General features: G+C 48.1%; 1 protein-coding gene across 3 annotated transcripts in view; it reads right to left on the reverse strand.

The window, feature by feature from the left end:
- Nucleotides 1-1,784: 1,784 nt before the first annotated feature.
- ARHGEF2 (Rho/Rac guanine nucleotide exchange factor (GEF) 2) overlaps nt 1,785-26,803 on the reverse strand; it is a 68,039-nt gene continuing 43,020 nt past the window's right edge. For 2 of the 3 annotated variants that reach the window (XM_006861573.1, XM_006861571.1), the window contains 21 exons: nt 20,469-20,613; nt 17,823-17,890; nt 17,430-17,493; nt 16,686-16,815; nt 16,358-16,467; nt 16,064-16,204; nt 15,391-15,641; nt 15,051-15,176; nt 14,341-14,458; nt 13,908-14,156; nt 11,524-11,600; nt 10,929-11,098; nt 8,742-8,809; nt 7,470-7,670; nt 6,858-6,977; nt 6,660-6,727; nt 6,489-6,524; nt 6,229-6,279; nt 5,365-5,808; nt 4,865-5,042; nt 1,785-2,954 (listed from right to left, as the gene is read on the reverse strand). In XM_006861573.1, the coding sequence (XP_006861635.1) occupies nt 2,881-2,954; nt 4,865-5,042; nt 5,365-5,808; nt 6,229-6,279; nt 6,489-6,524; nt 6,660-6,727; nt 6,858-6,977; nt 7,470-7,670; nt 8,742-8,809; nt 10,929-11,098; nt 11,524-11,600; nt 13,908-14,156; nt 14,341-14,458; nt 15,051-15,176; nt 15,391-15,641; nt 16,064-16,204; nt 16,358-16,467; nt 16,686-16,815; nt 17,430-17,493; nt 17,823-17,890; nt 20,469-20,613 (2,889 nt within the window). In that variant the 3' untranslated portion in view covers nt 1,785-2,880. Of the gene's footprint in view, nt 2,955-4,864; nt 5,043-5,364; nt 5,809-6,228; nt 6,280-6,488; nt 6,525-6,659; nt 6,728-6,857; nt 6,978-7,469; nt 7,671-8,741; nt 8,810-10,928; nt 11,099-11,523; nt 11,601-13,907; nt 14,157-14,340; nt 14,459-15,050; nt 15,177-15,390; nt 15,642-16,063; nt 16,211-16,357; nt 16,468-16,685; nt 16,816-17,429; nt 17,494-17,822; nt 17,891-20,468; nt 20,614-26,803 lie in introns of all 3 variants that reach the window. The other variant, XM_006861572.1, reaches the window with a different exon arrangement.

A 26,803-nucleotide genomic window follows, 5' to 3' on the forward strand; every position in this document is an offset into this window, starting at 1 on the left:
CACTCAAGATCCCGGGTTCTGCAGATTTAGTCTCTCTCTGTATGTTATATTTCTTTTGATGTGTAAACTAGTTCTAAAACTACTTATCTATTCCCAGCCAATTCAGGAAGATGGTAAACTGCCCCTGCTTCTTCTCACCCCTGCTTCCCAAAACTCTTCTGCCAACCTTGCTGGGATCCGGATATTGGCTCTGCTGGGGACATCCCTGCTTTATGAGACCTGGAGATAAATATTGACAGAGTTTAAATAGGTCCAAGTCAGAGATGAATGAATGAAGACCTACCTTTATTAAGGGGGGTTGGTAGGCAAGGGTATGGACATTGGAAGGCTGGCCAGGGCCCAGGCCATTCATGTTGAAGCTCTTCTAAATGGAAAGGCCATGTTTCAGAGAGAAGACTGAGCCCTGGCTCCCTAGAGCACAAAGCTAGTGAGCTTTTAAACTGCAGCAGGAAGAATAGAGGTTAAGAATGAGTTTCCCAAAGTGGGATTTGGGCGGGAACAGAACAAGGTGAAAGATGTGAAAGGGGGGCTTGTCTTGCAGGAACAGCCACATCAGAGACATACTTTGACATCTTGTTTTGGGGCCAAAGATGAGAAGTTTTGGTAAAAGGATGGCAAGAGGGACAGTGCTGCTGGAGATAAGCAGCATTGTCCTGCCATGAGCTATGGGGCTTCTCCCCACTTCACTTTGGGGTTTGTGTCTTAGTTTCTCTGAGCAGCATCCCTCACTAGATCCATGTGAGAACGTCAGGGGAGCCTGTACCTTTCCTGGTGGTCTTTGAATGCCTTTCATTAGGACTGGTCTTCCTCCCTCCACTGTCACATCTGTGGGTTCCAGCTGCTGCCAGCAGACAAGGGTGGACAGCTGCTGAGATTCATGCCAATGTGCATTTGGAACTGGAAGCTTGTATATTTTTAGGCAGGGTAGATAGGAAATGGAGGGCTAAATCTAGGACTGGCCCCTTCTTGACTGGCTTATCTCAGCTTCTCCGTCTATAAAACAAGAGCCATTTCTACCTTATGGGATTCCTGTAGTTTAAAAAGTACCTTGAAAAGGCCAGATGCTGGTGAATGAGTAACAGAAGTGGAGGGTGTTGGCTGTTCCTCCAAGCCAACACATTATGCAATTTCAATTCCTCTTTGTAGCTGAGGTGCCATCTTCTCATCTTACTCCATAAGCTCCATGATACCTATGTGTACCAGGACTTACTGTCTCACCTCCTCCTCTCCCAGCCCATTTCCAGAGCAGGGCACCAACCGGAAACCAGAAACAAAACTAAACCAAACCAAGAACTGAAATCACCTAATTATCTCAAGTGCCTCTAGAAGAGACAAACAGCAAATGAGTAACTCCTATAAAGGGAAGGGTCTTAAGGAGATTGATTACTCCAGGACTCTGACACTATGGAGAAAAATGACAGAGTGGGAGCTGAATTTAGAAATGAAGGACATGGGGAGAGGATAAGAATAACTGTGCCAAAATGGAGGGAAGGGGGAACTGGCTGAAGTGATTTTCAGCAGGGCATACAAACGAAGTGAAAGCAAGTTTTCAACTGTTAGATGAAATTCCCAATTGGAATCTGTTGGGATTACCAATTTAGGCACTAGAACCCAACTAGCTCCTTTATTTTTATCTTTGTGTTTGTGAATATCCCCTACCTTTCTTTGTTAGGGCTCCCTCTTCCCAGTGAGGGAGAGGAGAGGAGAAGGCCCCTTTTAGAAACTGAGGTCCCTCCCTGGCACCCCACACCTCCTTCTTAGCTCCCCTCAGTAAACATCAACAGAGACAACACCTCATGGGGTTCCAGGTCTTTTATTTTCCCTGCTTAATCTTTTCCCCCCCTTCTTTTTTTTTTTTTTACAATCAAATTGGCAGAAAAATGGCTGGCCTGGTGGGTGCTGGGGGTCTGTTGAAAAATCCCCAAAACTCACACTGAGGTTTCAGGTCATAATTTCTTAGGTGAGGAGGGGAGGTTAGGGTTTCTAGAGATTTCCCAACCCACCCTAGAACTTCTTTTTCCAAGTGGCTGGGGACGACATCAGAATAGGCCTCCCATATTGTAAATGAGAGAAGAAGACATTGTCTTCTCTTCCGCTCAAGTTTTACAGATGTGGAGATAGAAGGCTATGATCTCTAATTGCCTACAATCTTCTCTTAAAAATATAAAACACGTGCAGCTGGCTTTGGTACAAAAAAGAAAAAACAAAAACAAAACATTCTGGTCCCTGTGGGATTTTTTCCCTCACCCCCCCAACAAACCATTATGGCCACCCCAACCTTTATTCCATCAACTCTAGGAAGCCAGGTTAACTCCCTGGGGTTTCCATGGAAGATGGAGAAAAGGGAGAACAGCAGTAAGAGGTTGAGGGGAGAGGGGGGAGGGACATGGCCCTGCCTACAGCCCTTCTTAAAGGAACAGTAGGATCCTGTGGCTGCAGCCTCTCCTCAAAGATGCCTGTTGTTGAGGGAGAGCTGTTATGGCTAGAACCCAGCAGCTGCATGGTTAAGCCCAAATATACCCCAGTAGTGTTAAAGGACAAGGCCTCCTGATCCCTATGGCTTGGTTCCCATGTCCCTGGCCCTTTAAATCTCCCCTCTCCCCCATAACTAATAATAAATAAATAAATTTTCCTAAAGTAGGGAAGAAGGCATGAAAAGTTGGCATCTGTGGTGTTGCTTTTGGATGCCACCAGACGGCATTGTGGCCTAACTCCCCCAGCTTCTTAAATGGCCCCAGGTATCCAAGGATCCCAGAAGCTGGCAAAGACAATCAGCAGTTATTTCAAATGCTCCCTCACCATTGGCAGATTGGACTTCCCAAGGTTTGCCCCCCTCAGTAATGTTCTTCATGGGGGCAAAGAACAGGGGAAGGGGCCCTTTTAACTCTCTGAAGCTACAGGCTCCCCATCGCGGCTCTCCGTTTCCTCTGGGATGTCCTGCATTCGGGTGAAGTCTGAAAGAGGGCATACAGATCAAAGCCAGTGAGTGAGTAAAAACTCCAATGAAGAACTGCAATCCTGCTAATGTACTCCATAAGTGAGCTGAGGAGCCTCAAAGCTGTGAAGAGAGGGCAAAGGGTCTGAGAAACTGAGTGAGAGAAAAACCTGTCAATGATGTAATATACCCACACCTAGGTACTTACCTTATAAGTATACAGAGATAATTGCATTAGTAAAATACAAACTATTTTAAGATTATCATATAAAGTCATGGTAGTTTTTAGCTATTCTGTACCCCTGCTTCTCACTGTCCCAGTGTGGTGCTATAGGATAGGTACTGGACTGCTAACCAAACGTTAGTGGTTCAAACCCACCAGCCACTCTCAGAAACCCTATGCAGGGTTGCCATGAGTCAGGATGGATTTGATGGCACTTAACAACAACTCCTCACTTGGAGTCCTGGTGTGGCTATAGGATAAGCACTGGACTGCTAACCACAAGGTTGGCAATTCAAACCCACCAGTCCCTCCTTGGAAACCAAAACCCTATACAGGATCGCTGTGAGTTGGAACTGTTTCAAGGGCACTTAATAACAACTCACTTATCAACTATTTTGTTATCTGACATTTTACACTTATGACTGTAGTTAAAAATCTGCTATCCAAGCTATTCTGCACATTACAATGTAGTTCTGGCATTAAAGACTGCTTAAGTACAAGGTGAGAGTAATAATGCTGGCTGTGGTGGTTAAGGCTACGTGCCAACCTGTCGGGGCCATGATTCTCAAGTGGCTTGTCACTGATGATGTGTTCATCCTCCATTTTTTATATGATCATGACCCATTTTTGCATAATGGCCTGGTCATTATGGAACCTAACCATTTTTAAAAGTGAGAAGTGGTGTATTTCCTAAAGCAACCAGGATTCAAAGAACCTGAAGGTCTTTGAAAATTTCTGACTTAAAAATGGATTTCTGCTTGCAAAGGTTGGAAAGCACCAACCTACTGGAGGAGAGAAAGTTCCTACACTTTGCTTTCTAGAGTTCCACAACCATTAGACAAATTACGAAGTCCTCTCTCTGCCCCTCCCCCGAGAGTTACTGTACTTATGAGGACTTTTGATTCGAGAACATCTATGTCAACTGGCATAACATGGTCCATAAAGACATATGTTCTATATCCTTCTTTGGTACCAACTGGATCTTAACTTGTGAGTGGCCATCTACAATATAACTATTGGTATCTTAATGCTGGAGCAAAAAAATAAAGGTAATCAAACACTCAAGGAAGCAATTAGTCCAAAACAACCACAGCCTCCTCTAGGCTGAGACTAGAACTAGATGGGGCTTAACTACTACGACCAATCACTTTGATTAAGATCTCAATAGAAGATCCTAGACAGAGTGGGAGAAAAATGTAGACAAAAATTCAAAGTCATAAAAAAGCAGATTCTTTGGCCTGATAAAGAGACTGGTGAAACCCTTAAGTCTATGGTCCTTAGACACCCTTCAAGAAACTGAACCCAATCCCAGGGATTACCTCTCAGCCAAATAATAGTCCTAAAAAGTGAACAATAACATCCGTGGGGAATGTGCTACCCAGAACAGTCAACTGTAAGATACCAAAAGGGCAGCAGTTGCCAAAAAACGAAGTTCAGAAGATAAGAAGGGTCAAGAAAGATGGGAGAAAGGAAACAGAACCTATGGAGAAATTGGGAAGAGTGTTATTACACTGGCAGGATTACAACTAATGTCACAAAATAAAATGTGTATAAATTGTAAAGAAACTGAAAAAAAAAAAAAAAAATTAACTATAAATCTCAGCAGTCAACAAAGTCCTATCCTAATATTCTGTGCTCCAGGATGCAGAGGACCTATAACCCAAGTTACACTCCATTCCTATTCATTCTCTTCACCAAGGCCTCACCTCGTGGACTATGGGGTGGAGACAGGCGGCTGCTACCTTCCTCCTCACTGCCAGTGTCGGCATCGCTGCTATCTTGCAGCCGTTCCTCAGGACTGCCCAGCTCTTGCCTCTCCTCAAAAGGCCGATGGACGGAGCGAATAGCAACAGGCAGATCAAGGCGATCATGGCCCCGGCTGGGCTGTGGGTAGTGGACAGGAGAAGTAGCAGACCAGGGAATGAGTAGGGTGAAGACTCCTGGGCCCCAAGACTGTTCTTCCCACTGGCCTCACTTTGGATCTACCACCAACAGATTTTGTTCAGAGCTATCAACCAAATTGTTTTCTTTCAGAACTCACCCATGCACTCATCTAAATTTCTTTTTAGTTTCCCAGCTAATGTCCTTCAAGTCTGTTGTCTGATTTTTGTTCGGGCTCAAATCCCTAACAATTCAATTTCTTTTGGGTTCTCTCAGGGACTTTTACATTCATCCCAAGTTAGTTCACTATTCCAAGCCTCCTTACCTGTGGGGGTGTGAAACTCAAGTACAGGGCATCGCCCGCAGGAAGACTGCGACGACGTGGATCCAGAGCCCTGCGGGCCCAAGGGGCCTCGGCTGGGAGCGGTTCAGTGTGACCCAAGGCGGCCAGCTGCCTGCGGGCCTCTTCAGCGTCCCGCTCCAGCAGAGCCCGAGCCTGCTCACTCTCTCGGAGCCGGGCTTCCAGGCTACCAGCCTCCGTCGCCCTCTCCTCGCCTAGCCGCCTGCAGCGACGAAGCTCCTCCTGCAGCAGTGCATGTTGTCGCTGCAGTAATGCCAGTTCTGTGGCCTGCTTCTCAGGAGCCACAGGGGCAGCCCCAACCCTGCCAGCCTCCCCATCCCGAGAGTTGGCTCTGGACAGTTTCTCTCGCCGCTCAGGACCCTCAGGGAACCGGGCTTCCATCAAAGTGTCCTGCTGGGCCACAGCCGCCTGGGAATAGAATGGGGACAGATGAGTGTATTTGCCCCACCTTCCACTCTTTCCTTTTAGGGAGCCCTGGTAGAGCAGTGGTTAAGTACTTGGAGGCTAACTGAAAAATTGGTGTTTGAACCCATGAGTTGCTCTATGGGAGAAAGATGTGGCAGTCTGCTTCTGTAAAGATTTACAGCCTTGGAAACCCTGTGGGGCAGTGACTTGACTCAACAACAATGGACTTGTTTTGTGTTTTGTCGTCTTACTTCTACTCCTTATCCTCAGGCCAAGGCTATCATTCTTGGGGAGCTGGGGCTGAGGAATTGCATAGATAGGTCTCTTAAATTAGTTCTGCCCCTTCTAAAGGGGCATTCTGGCCTGGTTCCTTCCCCTTATCCATTTAGCCCTTGCCTTGTGGTAGCCTCTCCCCTCACTGACCTGTAGACCATGCAGAAGTCCATAGAGATTGACCAATCGTTGTAACACCTCCTGAGGACAGAGTAGAAGGTGGGAACAGGGACCAAGCTTCAAGACGAGAGAACTGCCCAGAAGTTGAATAGAGGTGGGTGTGGGGACAATAGGGCTCCAGGCACTTTTAAGGTATAGACTCATCCCCACACCACTCCAAATTGGGCACCATTTCTCAGGCTGAGCATACCCTCCCTTTGACCTCCAATACCACCAAAATCCCATCTCACCTCCTGGGGAGATCTCAGCTGATTTCCATTTCGATCCTGCAGAAATGGGCAAAGACAGGGAGTCAGCAGGCATACAAGGCCCGGGTACTGTGCTGAGGGTCTGTAGGCCAGCTGTTCTTGTCCCACTTTCCCACCTTCTTATCCAAGTCCTGGAATCTTTTAAGGACCCACCTTCTGGCTGGAGTCCGAGTCAGCTCTGCAGAGCTCGATGGAGCCATTGAAAGTTCTGGTCTCACCATCTGAAGAGCAGGAGAAAAGGATGGGCCAGGTTCACTTCTTCAGGGCCCTGACACCACTCAATCCTGGGTACCACCCCATTCCTTTTAGCCCCTTCCACTCACTCCTTTGGTCCCCTACCCTGGCACTCACTGGCAGTGACCCCAGGACTGGTGTTACCACTGATGTCTGCTTCCATGGGCAGGGTTGATTCCCGGGGCATTGAGAGAAGCTCTACTCCAGGCCCCACCAGCAGGTCTTTCAGGCCCTCCACTGAGGGGAAAGAGGAAGAGGTGAGCAGCATAGAACACTGTGAGGAGTGGGGAAGGATGCCCTTCATCCAATACCCAATGTTCAAGCATTCATGGAGCAGGGTCTCACCTATACCACCACGTGAGATATAAGTTATTAAAGATGTGTAATGTGGCACTGTGGGTTAATGCACTGAACGGCAAAGTCGGCTTGAGCCACAAGGTTGGTGGTTCAAGCTCACTAGCTGCTTTTCGGAAACCCTATACAGAGTCGCTATGAGGCAGAACTGACTCAACGGCACTTAACAACAACAACAAGGAACATTTCGAAGTATAACAAACAGTATAGACCATGCGGCTTTCCTTGTCATCCTCAGTCCCTGACAGAATGTCTGGCACAAAACAGGTACTCATGGGTGTTTATGGACTGTGGGGCTGAAGTCTCCTTGGTCTGTGTGTCCATATTCTATTTTGATGAGTAGATGGGCCTGGACTCTTCCAAGAGCTCCCTCACCCTCACGGATGGCATCCTGCAGCAGTCGCTCACCACGAGGAGACTCAAGGGATTCCGAGCGGAAAAGGCCCCTGGGCAGGGTGGGCAAGGGCATCCCACTGCTACCATCCTCCTCAGCCTGGAAATGGGTCATCTCCACAAACAGCCCAACCTTCTCTTGAAGCAGCTCCACCAGTGCTCGGTCTTTCTGCTGCAGCTCCACTGTGAATAAGGAACAGATAAGCACATAGGAGACAAGGACTGAGCAGAGTAGCAGCACTTAATTTTGTGGGTTTTTTTCTGCATTTACAAAAAAGGAAAAATAACATTTTTTTTGGCAGGAGTAAGGAGTTCTGGTAGCGTAGTGGTTACAAATCAGGCTGTGAGCCTCTGGGTCAGCAGTCGAAACTACCAACTGTTCTGCGGAAGAAAGATGAGGCTTTCTGCTCCCGTAAAGATTTACAGCCTCGGAAACCCTATACAGGGTCATGGAGTCGGAACCGACTCCACAGCACATAACAACAACAAGGGTAAAATAACACATACTTTTCTTTTTTTAAAAAAGTTAAAAAGGTTTTGGTTTTTTTTGCAGGGACTGCAGGATGGATGTCCCAAGTTTTCATCCTCCCTATCTTCCTTTAGAGAATGTCTATAAATTTCATATGGGCACACGACTGCCCAGTTCAAGATTATCTTTCCTAGCCTGCCTTGCAGGTATATATTGCCACATGACTAAATTCTGGCCAATGGATATGAGCAGCTTTCAGGTGTAAATCCCTGTTCCTTTAGTCCTCCCTGATATCTAGGATTCAGATGTGATAGTGGGAGTTACTTAGCAATGGAAGCTTCCAGTTGAAGATGGCAGAGCTGTACTACCATCCTGCGCTGCTCACCTCTGGACTATGACATGGATAGAAACAATCTTCTACTTTACTAAGCAACTAATGTTTTGTTAGTCTTTTTGTATCGCACTTAGATCATACCCTTGTATAAGACACTATAGTAAAAGAGAAACTCTCCCAAATCTAGTCCACTTCCCAGAGGCAACTACAGTGATAAATATTTTTTTAGATATATTGTGCATACCTATATCCATCCCAATTATTTTTGCATAAATGGTAGCATATATTTTATATTGTTTTAAACTTTGCTTTTTTCACTTAAGAGTGTATTTTACTTTGCTTATGAATCTGCATCAGTCTTATACAGCCATGTCACTCTTTGTAATAGTTGCATAGGATTCCATTGTGTGTTCACATAAATGATTTAACAAACTCCTGGGGGTCAACTTACTCTTGATTCGCCGCAGGTAAGCCTCATCCTCTGTCTCAATCAAGGGGAAGTCCTCTCTGGATGGGCACCTAGGGGGATAATAGGTTGGGTGGGCTTGGGAGGAGGAAGTCAGATCAGGAGTGGACCTCTCCTGAACTTCTCAGGGGTTCCGCTCCTTCCCAAACAAGTTCTAGGCACCCTTTTTCCAGTAAGACTCATCAGCCCTATTCCCTGGTTTCATTCCTTTTTGACTCCTTCCTTTTATAAACACTGGTCATCTGCATTTACTGGTATGTACCTCTCTAAAAAGGAGTCTTGGTGTGGCAGTATAGATAAGAACTGGACTGATAACCACAAGGTCGGTGGTTCAAATCTACCAGCTGCTCCTTGGAAACGCTATATAGGGTTGCTGTGAATTGGGACTAACTAGACAGCACTTAACAACAACAACCTCTCTAAGGGTCACCAGGAGAGGCTGCAGAACATAGACCATATGCAAGCTTTGTTGTTGTTGTAGTCTGGTGCCATCGAGTTGGAACCGACTCATAGCGACCCCATGCACAGCAGAACGAAACAATGTCCGATCCTGGGCCAACCCCACCACTGCTGCCACACTTGACGCCATCAATGATGCCACCTGGCTGATACATTTTGTTGGGGGTCAAAACCAAATCCATTGCCTTTAATTCTGACTCATAGAACTGCCCCATGGGTTTTGCAAGGTTGCAAATCCTTATGGAAGCAGACTGCCACATCTTTCTCCCTAAGGGCACCTGGCGGGTTTAAATCACTGATCTTTCAGTTAGCAGTTGACCATCTAACCACTGGGTTCAAATCCTGGCTCCATTATTTACCAGGTGCTAACTTTTTTAAACGGGAAAATTTTTTCCTTACAGGTTTTCTGTTAGAATTAAATGAAACCATGTAATAGTGCTATGAACAAGGCAGCAATTCAATATATTAATAATTATTAATGATAAAAGTTATAATCTTCACAACTATAAATATTAATACTATTAATAAAGGCCACTGTGGATCAACTATCAATGGAAAGGTATCTTGAAATGTTTTTCTAGATTGGACAATTTTGAACTTTTGAATGTGTTTCTAAAAATTTCTTTCAAATACATGAATTGTAAAAGTAAAAAAAAAAAAAAGGTTTTACTTATAAAGAAAGGAGAATCCATTCCCTGAAAGTTAAAAACATAATCCCAATTAGTTTATTCCTTAGACATAGTTGTTTGCGATCCACTGTCATGTGCTTCACTTGACTTTTTCTTCCCAACACAATTGTTTTTGTTGTTAAGTGCTGGCGAGTCAGTTCTGACCCACAGCGACCCTGTATAGCGAGCGTTTCCGAGAAGCTTGAACCACCAACCCTGCAGTTCAAACCAACTTTGCAATCCAGCACATTAACCCACAGCGCCACGCCAGGACTCCATCACAATTAGTCGGCCTCAAATCTAGTGAGTGCTCAATAGAAGCTGCAGATTTGCTGCTTTAGCACACTAAATGATTGTCTTCTTGCCCCTATTGTAGTGAGTTTGCAAGAGTTGCTGTTTTTATTTATATTATCAGAGTCCTGGTGTGGTGTTGTGGGATAAAGAACTGGACCACAAGGTCAGTTTGAACCACAAAGTCAGTGGTTCAAATTCACCAGCTGCTCCTTGGAAACCCTATACAGGTCCGTTAGGGGTCGGAACCAACTCAATGGCACTAAACAACAAATGCAATACAAGACAAATGCTCCTACAAACCAAATGAGCTTTGGTGGTGCAATGGAGTAAGTGTTGAGCTACTAACAACTAGGTCAGTAGTTCAGACCTGCTTGCTGCTCCATAGATTGCACAGATTTACAGTTTCAGAAACCCCAAGGAGCAGTTCTAGTTTATTCTATAGGGTTGCCAGGAGTCAGAATGGACTCACTGACAATGTTTTTTTTTTGTGTTGGGGGGTTGTCTACAAACGAAGGTATTAATGCTGCTGAAACTACTTTTGGCTGGCAGGCATGCCACTATGTGACAGCTCAAAATGTTCCTTTGTTTGTCAGTATATATGAACATAGATGATCTTTCCTGTGGTGGGCCACCTTGTCTCCACCCCAACCTCTGCCTCTGTCTCTGAATGTCAGGTTAGCAGTGGCCTTGGACTTGATATTGCAGATACCCTGAGACCACACATCCATGCAGATAGCAGGCACACACTCACACGCGCACACTCTGCTGAATGACACGGATCCAGGTGCTCCGGTCATCTCGGGATGCTGTGTGGACCTCATACATCTCAGGGGGCGCTGCACTGATCAGAAACATCCCTTTCTCTTGGTTAGCGATGTCCCGTACGATCAGATTCTGCAGTGAGACTACAGAGGGCTTGTCCTACAAGTCAGGAAAAAGGAAGGATTAAGCCTGGGAATTCCAATTGTTGGATATTTGGCTCTTCCAGACTTCTGGAAAGTCTAAAGCGCTGAGGTGTCAACTTAAGATACAGTTCAGAGTCTAGGCTTTGAAGTCAGCCAGAGGGAACTTAGAAATGTATGGCCCTTGAAAAATTTGTTAACTAACTTTAAACTTTACTTTCTTCATGTACAAAATGAGGATACTAATAATAAACTTTCCTTACAGGGATAAAAGGTTTGTGCACAGTAACTATGCTAGTTAGCTACTCTTATCATTAACTTGTAGTGGTAGTTATAAGTGTTGTTTGTGAAACACTCCAAGGTTCCTTTGGGTATGGATAGGAATGCAAAAAGAACCTGAAACACCTGTCTGTGTGGAGAAAGGAAAAGTAGGAAGAGTCTCACCAGGGCAGGAAAGATGTACTTCTGGTCCTTCTCCTGGAGAAACACTAGCACATCAGTCATCAGCAGCATCAGCACATCTGGTGGGTGGACAAAGGTGGGAGAAGTTGGCACTACAGAGTCTGAGCAGTTGTTTCTCTCTTAGTGACCAAGTTACCCCATCAGGTTAGAATTCTTCCTGGCCTCACTGCCCTCTGATTGCTTTCTCTATCTTTCAGACCTTCTAAGGCCCATTCTTTTTTTTAAAGTTTTTATTGTGAATTATGTGATCGTTTACATGAGAGAACATTATCTTTATATTCGTCCTATCATATTTCATTTCATTGCAATGATTACAATCCCCTGCATGCATCATCAAACACCCAAAGGGTACACCCCACATGCCTGCCCCCCAGTCGCCAGCACACCAGCCCCTCTCCCTCCCTGAGTCTAGAGTTCCCAGCTGCTTCTTCTCTCTATGTCATTGTCTCTGCCTCCATCCCTGGCATCACTGCTTCTCTGGATAGGGTCTTGCACTTTGCTTTTCTCCCTTGATGGTTCCAAGGACTTCTGCTCCTGGACTGCAAAATCAACCACTCTCCTCCTTTTGTTACAAAACGTCTACCTTTCCCTTTCCAACACTCAGTCAGTTAAGGCCCCATTCTTGTTAACTCAGAAATGGGGGCGGGGAGGAAGGTCCATGTGTTATTAGATAAAGCAGCTTTTTAAGCCAGAAAACACCTTGAGGGATCACTGAAGGTCTTTGGAAAAGCCATCCTTAGGATAAGCATTGGATCGCTAACCACAAGGTCGGCAGCTCAAATCCACGAGCCACTCCTCGGAAACCATATACATGGTTTTCTGAGTCAACACTTAACAACCCTACTAATGTAGGTTTCCTACCCTAGAGTCTAGAGATCCTTCACATAGCGATGGCTAGGCGTTAAGGATCGGTAAGCCTGTGAAAATTGCATGCTTGATTTTATGTATTACTTAATACACACATATATTTTTCCAGATGCAAGACTGTAGAATTTTTGTGAGAGTCATAAAGGAGGGACCAACCATTTTTCAGCTCTTACACTCCTAACAGCTAAGACCTTTTGGATATGTGACCTAGATTTCCTTTACCCCAGAATATTGCTGCTTCTCACTTTATGCTTGTTTGGTGGGGAGAAAGAAAGTTGGATTCCTTCCTTTAAAGGACTGAAAGATGCTTCTTCACTCAGCCATCCCTCCTTCTACCCACCAGGTCGCTCCTTCCTTTTCCTTCTCTGCCTTGCCCATCATATTCTCCCATCCTAGCAGATGGGGTCCTGCACTGTAAGACCCAGGGAGGAAATAAAGGTCAATTCCATAAAACTTGGATGCCACAGTCAAGAAAACACGTACTCACTCCTTTGCCCTTGGAGATCCTGCTAAACTCTGGGCACACAGAAGGGAGGGGCTTTTGCTAAATGCTTCAGAAATAAGCTCTCCAGCCTTGCTATTTTTAACCCCCGATGGTTTATATTCTTAGCTGCTGTGTGGGAGGGATGGAAAAGGATGAAGGAGAGAGGCTGGTGAAGACTGACAATATCCAAGCCTGTGGATTGGGGTTGTCATGACAGAGGGACAAAGGCTCAGGTTGATGCTGGCCTCAGACATTACAGTTTACTTTTGTTCCTCAATCCTCACCTCAGAGCTGCTTTTATCTCACCTTGCTTTAGATAGGAAAGCTTTTGTTGATGCACACAAATTCTGGGGAGAGGGTCTGGGAAGTGTGTCCCAACACCTTTCTCTGTTCTTTTCTCTTCTGTGCTGCCCATGCTTCCCTGAGCTCGGTCCCCATCTCTGGGTTTGCTCCAGCTGTACTCCCAAAACTCCTGCTCATTGCCCACCCCTGGTAGCTAGGATTCCAAATGGTGGAATCACTGCCTTGATCCTGTCATTTGCTTCAGGATAGCTTTAGATTCCTCATCAAATTGGAGACTCAGAGACCAAAGAAATGAATAAATACAGAGAAGAAAGTCCCTGTATGATCCATGGAATACATGGGTCATACAAACAGTTAATGTGATCACTGCTAACTGAAAGGTTGGTGGTTCAAATCTACTCAGAGGTACCTTGGAATAAAAGCCTGACAATCTACCTCTGAAAAATCAGCCACTGAAAACACTATGGAGCAGAGCTCCACTCTAACACACACGGGATGGTCAAGAGTCAGAATAGACTCCAGGTCCGCTGGTTTTTTGGTATGGTCCACTAATTTCATCCAGAATTTAGACTTTTGCTGTAATAGAGACCACATTTTTTGTTTTGATTGGGTCTTATCCTAAGCATGGGGCCACAGAAAGAGGTTACAGGGCAGGAGGCTTCTCTATCTCCGACTTTGAACCCTTGCCTGGTCTGTCCCGAAGACCACTGACCTTTGAAACGCCCAGTAGCTGTCTTCCAGAGCAGACAGCCATCATGAAGGAGCTTGCGTCGCAGAAGCTCTTCTCGGCCAAAGGGACCCTTGCCAGGCACCGGGGTCTGGGCACGGGGGTCCATGCGGTTGTAGATCTCTTGGAGGCGGGCCCCCTTCTCCAGCTCATGCACATCCTGGTCCACATTGGACAGCAATTCCTTCACCAGCCCCAATGCTGCTGTCAGGTCCTGGCGCTCCTCCTCAATCCCTGTCACCGGGGGTAGGGGTGGAGGAGGCTCAGCCAGCTTCATTCTAGCTCTAATTCCCGGCATGCTTCAATTTCACCTTCAGAGGCACCCCGAGTCCCACACCAGGCTGACCCTTCCCCTTGGCTGTCCTGAGCTTTTCCTCACCCCAGATAGCCCTCTCCCTCCCTGCATCCTCCTACTCACCATGGGAATGCTGCAGGATCCGGTTTATGAGTACTGGGTACTTAGTGATGCGCTGAGTTACCAGCAGGATGCACTCCTGTACCCCATGCCGCTTCAGCACGGCTGAGCGGGTCACCTTCTACAAAGGAAGAGGCAGGGCTCAGGGCCAATTGGGTGGGCAAGAGAAAGAACACTGGACTTAGAGCCTGAATTCTGTGCCAGCCCTGCCTTGGTCTCATTGATCACATCTAAAAAATGGGACTATTGACACTACCACTGTTTTGTTGCAAGGACCAGTCAACATACCCACCCTCTACTGCTGAGTCGATTCTGACTCGAAGCAACCCTAAAGAGCAGAGTAGGACTACTCCTTAGAGTTTCTGCAGCTATAAATCTCAAGGAGAACAGACAGCTTCATCTTTCTCCTGTGGACCAGCTAGTTGGCTTGAACCACAACCTTGCAGTTAGCAGTATGATGCTTAACCCACTGTGTCACCAAGGCCCCTAACCAACACAAGATAGTGAAAGCAGGGGAAAACTACTATGAAGTGCTCTACCAGTATGAGGGGCTGTTAACACGATCTTGTTTGGGTGGTGGGAGTTTCCACAAGGGTCAGTAAACTTTTAAACCATATCTTTGACTCTACGTGGTGCAGCACATAAGCAACCTCTCAGAGTGGAGAGGCTGAGCTTCAGTCATTAGAGGAGTGATCCTGGAGAATTGTACTCACCCGGATGAACTGCTGGAAGCGTTTGTCTCGTGCATACAGCTCCTTATAGAGTTTTAAGGCCTTAGTATGACGGCTGCAGAACTCCGAGTAGGTCTTACGCATCTGCTCTGCACTGGGGCCAGAGAACTAGAAGTAGGGGGAACAAGACTAGGTCAACATATCCCCCAAAGCCACACCCTATTCCTTAGACACATGGCTGCGCTCCTGCCAAGAAGACTGGCTTCTGGCCTCTCCAGCTCTCCTTGGCTCCCCACCACCCCCTAGAGCTTGGAGACAAGAAATGTTCACTCTGGTCACATGTTCTTCTATGAATATTACCAAAAGTTCTGTCTCTTCCCACCTGACTGATGAGCAAATCTCCCAAACGATGGATGACGAAGTTCCGGGTACTGCCAGGGCACAGAGCCTGCCGTCGGCGTTCTATCAGTTGGCTGAGGAAGCGTGTGTGGATGTCACTGAGCTCATCCACACAAGGAAATAGGCCCTGGACCACGCCTGGCTCCACCTGTAGCTCTTCCAGCATCCCCGTGCGGAAGAGACGGGTCATGATCTTCAGTGTCCGTACATGGTGCAACTCTGTCTGGATTAGCTCTGCGTGGCAATGGAACATTTGGCCTCTAGCCTGGCTTGGTCGCTGTTGGTGGGGCTCTGGGATGGGGCTCTTGGGGCTCAGATGAAGTTTCCAAGGACCCTACCATTCTACACTATTCTTATCTTAGATAATTTTCTTTTTCTTATCTTGCCACCACAAGAACCATGTGTCCTCTACATATCTCCATTTCCCCAGCCCCTAGCATGGTGTTGGGCATGAAACAGGCATTCAAAGAAGGGACAAAGACAGGGCCTTACAGACCAGCAGCCCCAAGAGATAGGGGTCCAGTGGGCAATTGGTGGGGGCCAGGCGGGTTTCAGGGCCAATAGGCTATGGCGGAAAGGGTCCTGAAAGGGAAGTCTAGAAGAAGGAAGGACCTGGTAAAGGGAGAGGAAGGCTGCAGGTAGGATTCTTGGCTCACCATAGATAACATCCTGCTGCTTCATCACTTCCTTTTTGTGCTGCTGTAGGAAGCTGCTATCCACAGCAAGGCTCCAGGAGTCAGCTGCGAAGTCCTTCTCATCCATCTCAAAGTCACTCATCAGCTCATTGTAGATCACCTCTGCACCTGGGTGTTGGTGAGAAAAGCAACAAAGAGCCAAATTCTCTTCCTTGGGCCATTCTCCAGATTCCTTTCCAGGCCTGCCCCCACCAACCACTCTTACCTAGCCCTTTCCAGCTTCCTCAGCTCTCCTTCAGACCTAGCTATGCTCACCTTCATCAATTAGGGACTCCACCGATAGGGTTCTGTTCCGCATATTGAGGGAGTCTGTGGACTGTGAGAGGATCCGGCGCAGGCCCAGAGGGGACTCATCATTAAAGTGTCTGAAGGAAGTGGAGGTAGTCTATGTCACCCTCCACCCAGGCAAGAGACCCCTTCCCAGATGGAGAACCGAGATCAGAATCTGAAAGTGGGTCACCCTGAGCTCTCCTTACCTCCTGTCTACAACTGTGAACTCAGGGATGGAAAAGGACCTCTCAGCCCCTAGGTCACAACTGCCACACACTCTGTCTGGCTTGCCCTTCTCCAAACAGAGGCTTACCCAGCAATGTTGGTAGTGGAAACACTCTTGGATAAAGATAAGGAGGAGCGGCCACGTCGGGAGCCAAGGAAGGACTGTCGGAAGCTGTCAGAGGGGTAGATGGCAGAGGTAGGCCGCTCCCGGGTTGTTGCTGCGGAAGAATGGAGTTACAGAGAGCCAAATGCTGGGGCCCTCCAGAACTTGGGCATCCCAAACCCTCAAGAGGACATAAGGCATCCTCTTTCACTCTTGTCCCCCTCCACAGTTGCATAAATGATAATAACAGTGATAACCACAGAGTCACCTTATATTTGTGCAGGACTTTTAATGTTTACAAAGAGCTTTGTACTTGTCTTATCTCTTACTCTGCAGCAAGCCTCTGAGCAAACTAAATCTCAAAAAAGTTAAAAGACTTGTCCAGAGTGACTCACCTAGGGGCTGAAAAGGACTGGGACCCTGGTCTTTTTAGGTTAGTATCATGTTCACTCAGTTACACCAAAGCTGAACTGACACTTAACAGCTGCTGCCAACACTCCCAGAATACATTGTGAATAACTGATAATAATATGCAGCATTTGGCCAGACCCAGATGACCAGCTGCCTTAAACCCTAGCTAGCCCAGCTTTAACTCTACTGTCCTGCTTCCAATTGAGGGCAGAAGATGCTGTGTCTGTGAACGGCCTCATGGGGGCAGCAGAGGTTATGGGCTGAGTGGCTTGGAGTCCAGGGTCCTTTGGGGGCTCCTCCATTCCCCGTACTACTCACTCTTACAGCGTAGTGAAACAGACTGCAAGGCAGTGTTGTTTTTCAGCAAGGCAGCTTTCTGTTGCTGTGAGACAGAGCAAGAGAAATAACAAGAATAGCTGTCACTGGAGGGGGTCACCCTGTAAGGAACAGGGTAGGTGCAAAAGCTGGGCATCTGGCCCCATAGGGAGAAAGATGGCATGGTGTTTAAGGGCATCAGGGTAGCTGAGCCCAGTGTCTTCAGCAGTCGCCTGGTGCACGTGGGGCCTGGGGCCTGGGGATGGGGTTCTGGGCTGCCCCATAAGTAGGCACAGAAGTTGAGAAAAACAGGGTAAGGAATGAATGGAAAAGGCTTATGGGTACCACACACTCACTACCCTCTCCCCCAGCCCTCTGCCCTCCCTGGCGTCTCACCTTCTGCTTGACCTTGGTACAGTTGGCGAGGGTGTCTTTACAGCGGTTGTGGATAGTCACATTGCAGGCTGGGAGGGTGGGGTAGAGAGGGTGAAGGGAGGGTCGGGTGGTACAGGAGGGAACACACCCACATGCAGACACCCATCTCCCCCTGGCCACACAGTCCTCAAAGACTTCCTGCTCCCCACTTCCCAGGCTTCTTGGCATTACCACACCCCAGCTCTTCCTCCTCCCACCTCCCCCTTCCTCCAGACAGAAAGTGAAAAAAGAGGGGGTACAGATGCTGAATGAAAGTAACCAATCAGGAGGGGTGGGCAATCCTGACTCAGAAATGCTTTCAGGGATGGATGGGATAGAGGAAAGGAAGATGGGCTTCCTTGCCAGAGATGGGTTCAAGAAGCACAAGATAGTTAAGAATGGCAGATGAAAAAAGGCTTCTATAGAACAGAAAGTGGCACAGGGCAGCTGGGATGAGGCTAGGGCAGAGAAGGCGAAATGAACATTTCTTGAGCATCTAGTAAATATTCCACATTGACTTTATCTTAACACCCTTTGAGGAGGCCTGGTGTGGCCTGTAAGATAAGGACTGGACTGCTAATCCCAAGGTTAGAGGTTCAAACCTACCAGTGGCTTCTCAGAAACCCCATTGTCATTGTTAAGTGCTGTTGAGTTGATTCCAATTCATAGCCACCCTATATAGACTTTCCAAGGAGCAGCTGGTGAGTTTGAACCACCAACCTTTGGGTTCAAACTGACTGCGGGCCAGTGCTTTATCCCACAACACCACAATACAGGGTCACTATGAGTTACAATCAACTCAGTGGCACTTAACAACAACAGCCTTTGGGGCAAATTCGATTATTCCCCTTACAAATGAAGAACCTGTCTTGGAAAAGCTAAGTCAGCTGCTGGAGGCCACATAGCTAGTGATACAGCTGGTATGTTTACTCAGGCCTGCCAGAATCCTAAGATCATACTTCTTCCATTGCTCCATATAACATGTCCTTGACCTCTAAAGCAGCTCAAAGTCTGAAGGATCCAGTGAGAGAGTGCCCTGTCCCTAGAAATCTGCCTGCTTCAGTACTGCTCAGCAATGCCTGCTATATTATGGCCAGTCTGCCTCTCCCTTCTAGGCCTGGGGAGTCCTGTTCCCCAACTCAGGCAAACCCACATCTCCCACACTCCATCTGCTTCTCCCCCATCCACCTTACGATAGGGTAGGAGAGTGGAGGAATAGCCAAGCCTACACACTGGGCCCACAGGCTGTCCCCTTCCCCAACATGCCCTCAGCCTAGGCCCTCTAACTTCCCCTCCCCCATCCAACAACACCGGAAACTCTGCTAACTCCTTCAGACAATACCCAGCACCATGCTCACTTCCACAAATACAAGGAAAGCTGGGTGGGGCACAAGGAGGCAGACAGAAATGGAGGCTGGGGCTGCTCCCTCCCACCCCACCTTGGAGCTCCCTACTCTATCCCCAACACCCAGTGTCTCTGGATCGAACCTCCGCTTTCCACCTGCTCTCAAAATAGTGCTGCCCGCCTCCCCTGTTCCCCTGGCAACAAGCTTCCGGATTGGGAATTTTGTTAGGTCTCTAGAGGTACCTAGATTGGGGTTCCCCTCCTCATCCTCCTAACTCTAAACTGAACAGTAAGGAAGTAGGACGGCCCTCACTGGTTCTTCACAGGGATTTAAAGCTGGAGTTTTAGTTCCATTGCTCAACAGCAGGTCACAATCCCTCCAATCCTGCTCTAATTATAAGCATCTCTGCCGTCAATTCAGTAGGAACTCAGTGGACTACAGGGACAGGCATCTATAGGAAGAGTCCCTGCTATGGATAGGTGTGGCACTGTGGGATAAAGCACTGGACCACAAGGCTGCTTTAAACCACAATGTTGGAGGTTCAAGCTCACCAGCCGCTTCTTGGAAACCCTACACAGGGTTGCTATGGGTCAGAACCAACTCAACAGCATTTAACAACAACAATGGGCATTTATAGCTACTCTCTGCTTACATTCCTTAAATACAGATGTGAGTGAATGTCAAGAGTCTGCCCCTTCCCCAACACACACACAAACACACTCCTGCTGTATTTCTTACTTCTCACTATGTAGTCAGACTAGAAATTTGAGAAAGCAGAGATTTCTGGCTTTACCTCCAGTCATTAGAAAAGAAAGGGCAATGGGGCCCTAAAGTCCTGAATGTCCACTTCTGCCCAAAAAGATGGGCATAACCAGCTGCCTAGCTGGCAGCTTTCCATTCCCCTCCATGTCCCCCCCACCCCCCAACCCTCCACACATAAACATTCCTGCTTCAATAGTTCCCCCAACCCTCAGCAGCTGTTCTGGGAGCCAGAGGGATACCCAGTGGCCGACAGCTGCAAGGGGAATCATCCCAACCTCCCCTCCCCCATATTCCCAGCTAGTCTTTCCTGCTTATGCCACCCTGTTCTGCCGTATTCCAATAGCCACCACCCTTCATTGTGAGAAAGGGGTACAGGGGATCAAGCATCTGACCCTGGCACTGGGGCCCAGCTGGGCTCAGAGAGGAAAGCAAGCTAAATAGATCAAGGGCAGAAAGGACAGATAGAAAGATTAGTCAGTGGGCACTGAGTCAGAATATAACATTCAAGGTCCCAACTTACTTGGGCAGATGAGGGCTTCCTTGGCTGTGATGCTCTTGTTACAGGCATAGCACATGGTCATGCCTGAAACTGAGATGGTGGTGAAGAGGTGCCCATTGGTGTAGCGGGCATCCTTGGCTTCCTTCATCTTCTCCTTTTCCCGGGCCTGTGGAAGGAATGAGAGAGACCGGGTCTGTGGAAGGAAATGAGACTGGAAGCTGCTAGGATAACTGAGGAGCTCCAGAGAGAAAGGCTGAGGACAGAGGCAAGGGAGAAATGCCTCAAGCAGGCCTGCTGCAGTATGTCTGAGATAACTGTCTATGAGTGACCAGGCCAGGCACTGGAACAGGTAGCCCTGAGGGGCTCTGGGTCTCTGACCTACCTGGCCCCTGCGGCTCGGCTGCCTCCTGTTGCCGCTCATCTCCTTGGCTCTAGACCTTGGCGTCCTCACTCTACCTCCCAGCCCTAGCTCTGCTCGCCCCCGAGCTGCTGTACTCGGCTTCTCTGTGCTGGGGGGGAAGATGCGCAGAGAGGAGGGAAGAGCAGGCGAAGCAGAGGGTGCCAGCTCACCAGCGCTTTCAAATCTATGGGAGTTAGCTCCTCTTATAACCATGACAACCAGTGTTGGAGCCTCTGTCTCTGTGGCAGTCATACCGGGGGTGGGGGGGGTGGAGGAAGTAGGGCAGGAGAGCCCCTTATTAGATTGGCTGAAAGGAGCAGAATGCCTCCATTGACTCCCCCAGTCCAGGCCAGCACCCCAAAGCTCAACATCTTCCACAACATCAGTCAAACATCAGTCAATGGATACTGGACCTCTTTCTGAGAGGTAGCCTGCTAACCTCAAAGCAGGAGGAATCTGGTTTGAGTCTCTGTTTACTTCCACTCTCTGGGGCCTTTATGACCTTTAGGTTGTTTTTGATAGGAAGTCTCTTCTACAGTCTAACTTATATTCCTCTTTGATGTAAATTACTCCCCTCTCATATTGCCTCTAAAATAACACTAAAACCTAGGAGAACACCCACGATTCCTCCTCACCCAATTCATCTCCCTACTCTAGAAGGTCCTTTCTGACATCTATCTCCATCCTTCAGCTGCAATGTCAGTCCAGGCTTTAGTCTCCGTAGCTACAAGGCGCAGTACGTGTCCTCCCTTCTCAGCTTTCTCCTCTCCTGTTCTCCTTGGCCTCTTTGCTGGCCCTCCTCAAGCTTGAGAGAGTGGAAGGTTGAGGATACCATCTTCCTGTCACTTCCAGGACCTTCTGCAGTTGGAATCTCGGATCCCTGGATTTCTCCTCCACTTTAGGAGGATGGAGAAGGGGAATAGGAGCTGATAAGACCACTCCTTTAGGTTTCCCTGTCTTTCAGAAATCAAAGAGCAGGATCCAGACAGCTGAGAATGAGATGAGCCAGAAATCTGAAGAACACTGACTGGGGTCCTGGACAGCAGAATTAGAACTCTAATGGAGAGCCCTGGGCCTGGACCTCAGGAGACTGGTCCTGACTCACAGCTCCAGCCACCCCTGCAGGCCTGGTGGGTAAGATGTGGGGGAGGAGAAGGGCTGCTCTGGCCAGTGCTCAGGGCAGAAAAGGGAAGTATAGAGGGGCTGAGGCAACGGTGCAAGGCCCAGAGGGCACTAGGCCACAGTGAGCTAGGGTCTCCTAGCTTCCTTGTGGCCCAACAGCCTTCTTTCTTCTGCCTCTTCTCAGAGCCTCCAGGTTTACCTGCTGTTGCTGTGTGCTACCGAGTAGGTTCCGACTCATGATGACCCTGTACAGGTTTTCCAAGGCTGTAAATTTTTATGGGAGCAGAAAGCTTCATCTTTCTTTTGCTGATCAGCTACTGGATTGGAACTTCTGACCTTGTGGTTAGCAGTACAATGCATAACTCACTCTGCTAGGAGGAAGTTTTTGTATGAGTATAGAGTTCTTGAGGTTGTTCCCTTCTCTTTTCTCTGTTTACTTCTCTTCCTATGTCCTAGCCTCTTTCCCATGTTCTCCCTTCTTACCTCAGGATCTCCCTTCTCCCTCCTCTACCTATCTCCTTCTCACTAGCCCACACACAGCCTTGCCCTCCCTATCTTCCAGAGCTGCAGGCTAGCTTCTCTCCACCTAGGACTGATGAGAAAGTTAATGTTCCAGCCTCCCTATGTTACCTACCTATCTGGACCACTAAAAAAGTCTTCATGTATCTCACTCCAAATCATAGTTCTTTATTTAGGTCAAATCCCCTTCTCTGAATAATAACCTTATAAACCTCAAAGACCAAGTCCAATGATCTCTTGTCATTGTCACATACATTCCTTGTTTCCTGTCCTCCCAGCTTTCTCTATGACACAAATAAAAAGTCAGTGCACTTCCTACATTTGAAATGTTAAAAAAGAGTACAAAATAAAAAGAATAGCTTATGTCTGGATCAGGGTCAGCATGCGACTTATAGATCTGTCTAATGCTGTTATAAGTGTCGTTTCCTTACCCTACCTCTGTCCCAGCCCTCCAGCCTCAGGTCTCCAAGGCCACTCACTTGCCCAGCCAGCTTTGACAGGAGTGAAGAAAGGAAGAGAGATGGGACAGCAAAAGGATGGGCTCTCCCTCTCTGGCATCAATGTCCCACAAAGTGACAACCCAGGCGCTCTGGTTCTTACCTCCTCCACTTCCTGACACTCACCCTCTCTCGTAGTAACCCCCTCTCTAGGTGGGCTAGTAGTGGGCAACAGCCACAACAGCAGCACATCCCAGCATGGGCACTGCCCAGCAGCAAGCAGCCTGGCACTGCCTAGTTCTATTGTCTGGGAGGTGGCCTGTGCCCACCCCAGAGCTCAGGCTACTACGGCTGGAAGGACATGGGCCTGCTGACCAGAGACAGGATGAATAGCTGATTTGGTTCTTTGCTCTTCTCTTTTCTTAAGGTTTTCTTAAGCACATCAGTCCCCCCAACTCACACACCTATCAGGATAGAGTTATCCTGTCACTTTCTCATAAACTCTCATGGGAAGTTTCTTGCTACATACCCTTCATCTACACACCACTGCTGCATCAAAGATGAAATGAAATAAAGCATGTGAGAACACTCAATACATGTTTTGAAATGAAGGAAGAATGGTTGAATGGCTGGATGGACAGACACTGTCTAGAACCTCTGCCTCTGCTTTAAGGACTCTCCGCATTCCTTAGAGATTCAGAGGCTTTAGTCTCTTGTTTCTGTTTCTGCCTTCTGCCCCTCTCTCCTAATTCCTTAGAGCTTAGACCTGAGTGTTTCTTCTATAGGTCAGGAAAAAGGCCAACTCAAATCTTCTTTTCATTTTCACCCCAGATAGGATCACAGTCATTTGGGAAAGAAAAACTGAGTAAATGGCATGAAGGTATTATGGGTAACTGCCTAAAAGCTCAAAGCCAGATATGAGTCTTCTAACTTCTCTCTCAGGCTGAGAGATGATGAAAACAGTGACATACACCAAGGACAAGGTGATGCTAAGGCCAAGACTTGGACTTCTTCTTTTTCTCCCCCTCAGTAGGCAGCAGGGACTGGCAGAGCCTCCTCAGACGAATTTGAGCTTGTCTGAACAAGGCCAGAGCCCTGAGAAGCTCTACCAACTTCATCGGGTATGTCCAAACTAAGATTGCTGGGAAATTCACTCAAAATCACCTCTGTTCCAGCAGCAACTGAAAGTAGCCCCTTTCCCAAGATGGTGAGGCCTTGTCTCTGTAAGGTGACCAGGTTGAAATCAAGATGACGGGCCATGACTGACCTCTGGAGGATTCTGCTGGGGTTTGGGGTTTAAGTCACCTGTGGCTCAGTCTCTGCGCAGCAGGGCTGATGAGTCATAGGCTGGGAAGGATACTGAGTCACGGAGGATGAGCTATGGAGTTAGGAAGTAAGGAAGGAGAGGATTCCTGGCCATGGGGCTGAGGAGAGGGCCCAGGACGGTCTCAGCCAGGCCCTGTCTCTTTATGAGCTTCTAGGGGTAGGATTAAGGCAGGGGCCTGAAGGGAAGGCGGCCAGGCCAAACGGAAACACCAACACCACAGCCAGAGATATCATGCAGAAAGGCATTGGCAAGCACACAAAGGCACTTAATAAATGCTTGCTTAATGAATGAAGATGAGGCATTGGGGGTGAGCATACTAGAAAAACAGAGGAGGGGTCTAACGGCCATCAGGAATAAAACCAAACTAGACAGGGGTAAGGGCCCTGAGACCCAAGCATCCTGGACCCTTGCCTGCCCCCCACCCAGCCACACCTGTCGGGCTAGGAGAGAGAGTCAAGCGGAGGGGGCGGGGGGGGCAATATAAACAGACAGGCATTTGTGCAGGGGAACAATAGCCATGTCAGGGCTCCCTGCCCTCCTGGCACAGGGCAGGCCGGCTGGGTTAGGAGGGGGGCAGCTGCTAACTGTCCCCACCCCCCAAGGAAACATAAACAAACCCAAAAGGATCCAGCTAGCTCCTTGCAGCCATTTCTCTTACCAGCTCCTGGAACCCTAACCAATCCACTCACTCAGCTCCTACGCAATACTTCAAACCAGAAACTGAAGCTAAGAGTGGAACTACTTCTTCATGTCCAGAAAGCATGGGCCCCTTACTTTGGGGACCATTGATCAAAACAGTAACGAAGAGCACCTGGAGACAGACATTGGCAGGAAGGCAAACACACACACACATATACCACATAAACGACATTCATGCATATTCACATCTGTTCCCTCTGATTCCAAGGTTACTCTTCTAGGGAAGCCAGTAAGACTAAGATCAGAACCTCTCTTTCTTTACATTCCTTGGCTGACCCAGCAGATCTTCCTTCAGACATCATCCAAACCCCCTGAAAGCACTCACTGACTTCCCTAAGCTTTCTGCTTCCTCTCCCTATCACGTTTCTCCCCTCCCCCTCAGCTCTTTCCCTAACCTTCAAGACCTCTAGATCTTTTATTATGCCCCCAAAGTCTCAGTCTCCCAGGAGACCCGCAATTTCTCAACTCCCTCCAAACTGGCCAGCCCTTTCAGCTCCCCTGGGCTCACCAGCTCTCCTCTCCTGCTACTCTCCTAGTCCAGCGCACAAAGCCAGCCACCTCTCCATTCCACAGAACAAAGAAATAGTCCCTCTCCTCTCTCTCTACTCCACCTGCCCACCACAGGCTCCAAAGCCGAGGTTCCAGAGAATCCAAGGGAACCCCCAGCCTCCAGAGTCATCCCTGGCTCTTTAGCCCTTGCTTACTCCTAGACAGAAAAGGACCCTTTGTTCTGAGTGGGATGAAGGATAAAGTTGAGAGAGGGCGGAGGAGAAACAGAGGATATAAAGAGAAAGGGGACCTGTGGGGTTCAGGGCTTGTAAAGGTAGGAAGTAGAGCATTGAGAATTGAGGGGGTGAAGAACTGAAGACAGCTTGGAAAAACAGAAATGGAGTGAAAAGAAAAAGGAAGCATGGGGGGGTGCTGTACAGAAAGATCCTATGGGGCTACGGGGGTAGGAAAGAGAAGCGGGGTTAGGAAAGAGAAGCGGGGTTAGGAAAGAGAAGCGAGGTAGAGTTTACCTAAATTCCTCCCCAAGGAGAAAGGTAAGAAATGGTGGTGGGAGGGGCTGAAGTGTCAGGACTAAACTCTGACCCATCCTCCCAAGTAGGTAGCAGGGGAGACCATCTTCCGCATTTCCAATGAGCCCCCCCTTCTACTTCCCACCACAGTATAAAAAGAAAAGAGACAGCTGGTGTGCTTGGGGGAGGGGGGAGAGGGGATCCAAGGTTTGTTGGCTAAGAACCAACTCCCCTCTTCTGTAACCACAGCTTTCCGGAGGTGGCCCTCCCCTTCCGACCAACCCAAACTGACAACCACCCTCCCCCAGTGGCCTCTTTGCCCTCTTAGAACCACCCCCACCACCAACCAGACACCAGATTCTTCCCTTAGTCTCAGGGTGAGAAGAGCCAGGCTGCTAGACTCCAGTCCTTAAATCCCCACCACCAAAAACACAAGGTATGAAGGCCCAGGTATCTGGCCTCCCAGCTCTTTCCAATAACGGAAAAAGAATTCCAATATCTAGCCTCCCAGAACCCCTTCTCCAGGTCTTCCCCTGCCCCACGCTCCCCCATGGCTTTCCTTTTTAGGGTGGAACCAAATTTCCGTGGTTTCAAAAAACCTCTCCCGCCCCCCTTGGCTCTACTCCAGGGTCTCAGCTCAAACGGTTGAAAAAATAAACAGACCTCTGCGCTGGGGCCTGGCCTGAGCTGGGGCCTGGCCTGGTGTGGGGTTGAGAAGAGCCCGCCACCCCACTGTTCCGCCACAATTCAGTCACCTCATCCTGATCTACTCTGTTTGTCTCAAGCCCTACTCACACCCTGAGTCATTTTCTGGTTAACAGAATCTTATCCCA

The sequence above is a fragment of the Chrysochloris asiatica genome, unplaced genomic scaffold, assembly GCF_000296735.1.
Source record: "Chrysochloris asiatica unplaced genomic scaffold, ChrAsi1.0 scaffold00042, whole genome shotgun sequence".
Lineage (NCBI taxonomy): Eukaryota > Metazoa > Chordata > Mammalia > Afrosoricida > Chrysochloridae > Chrysochloris > Chrysochloris asiatica.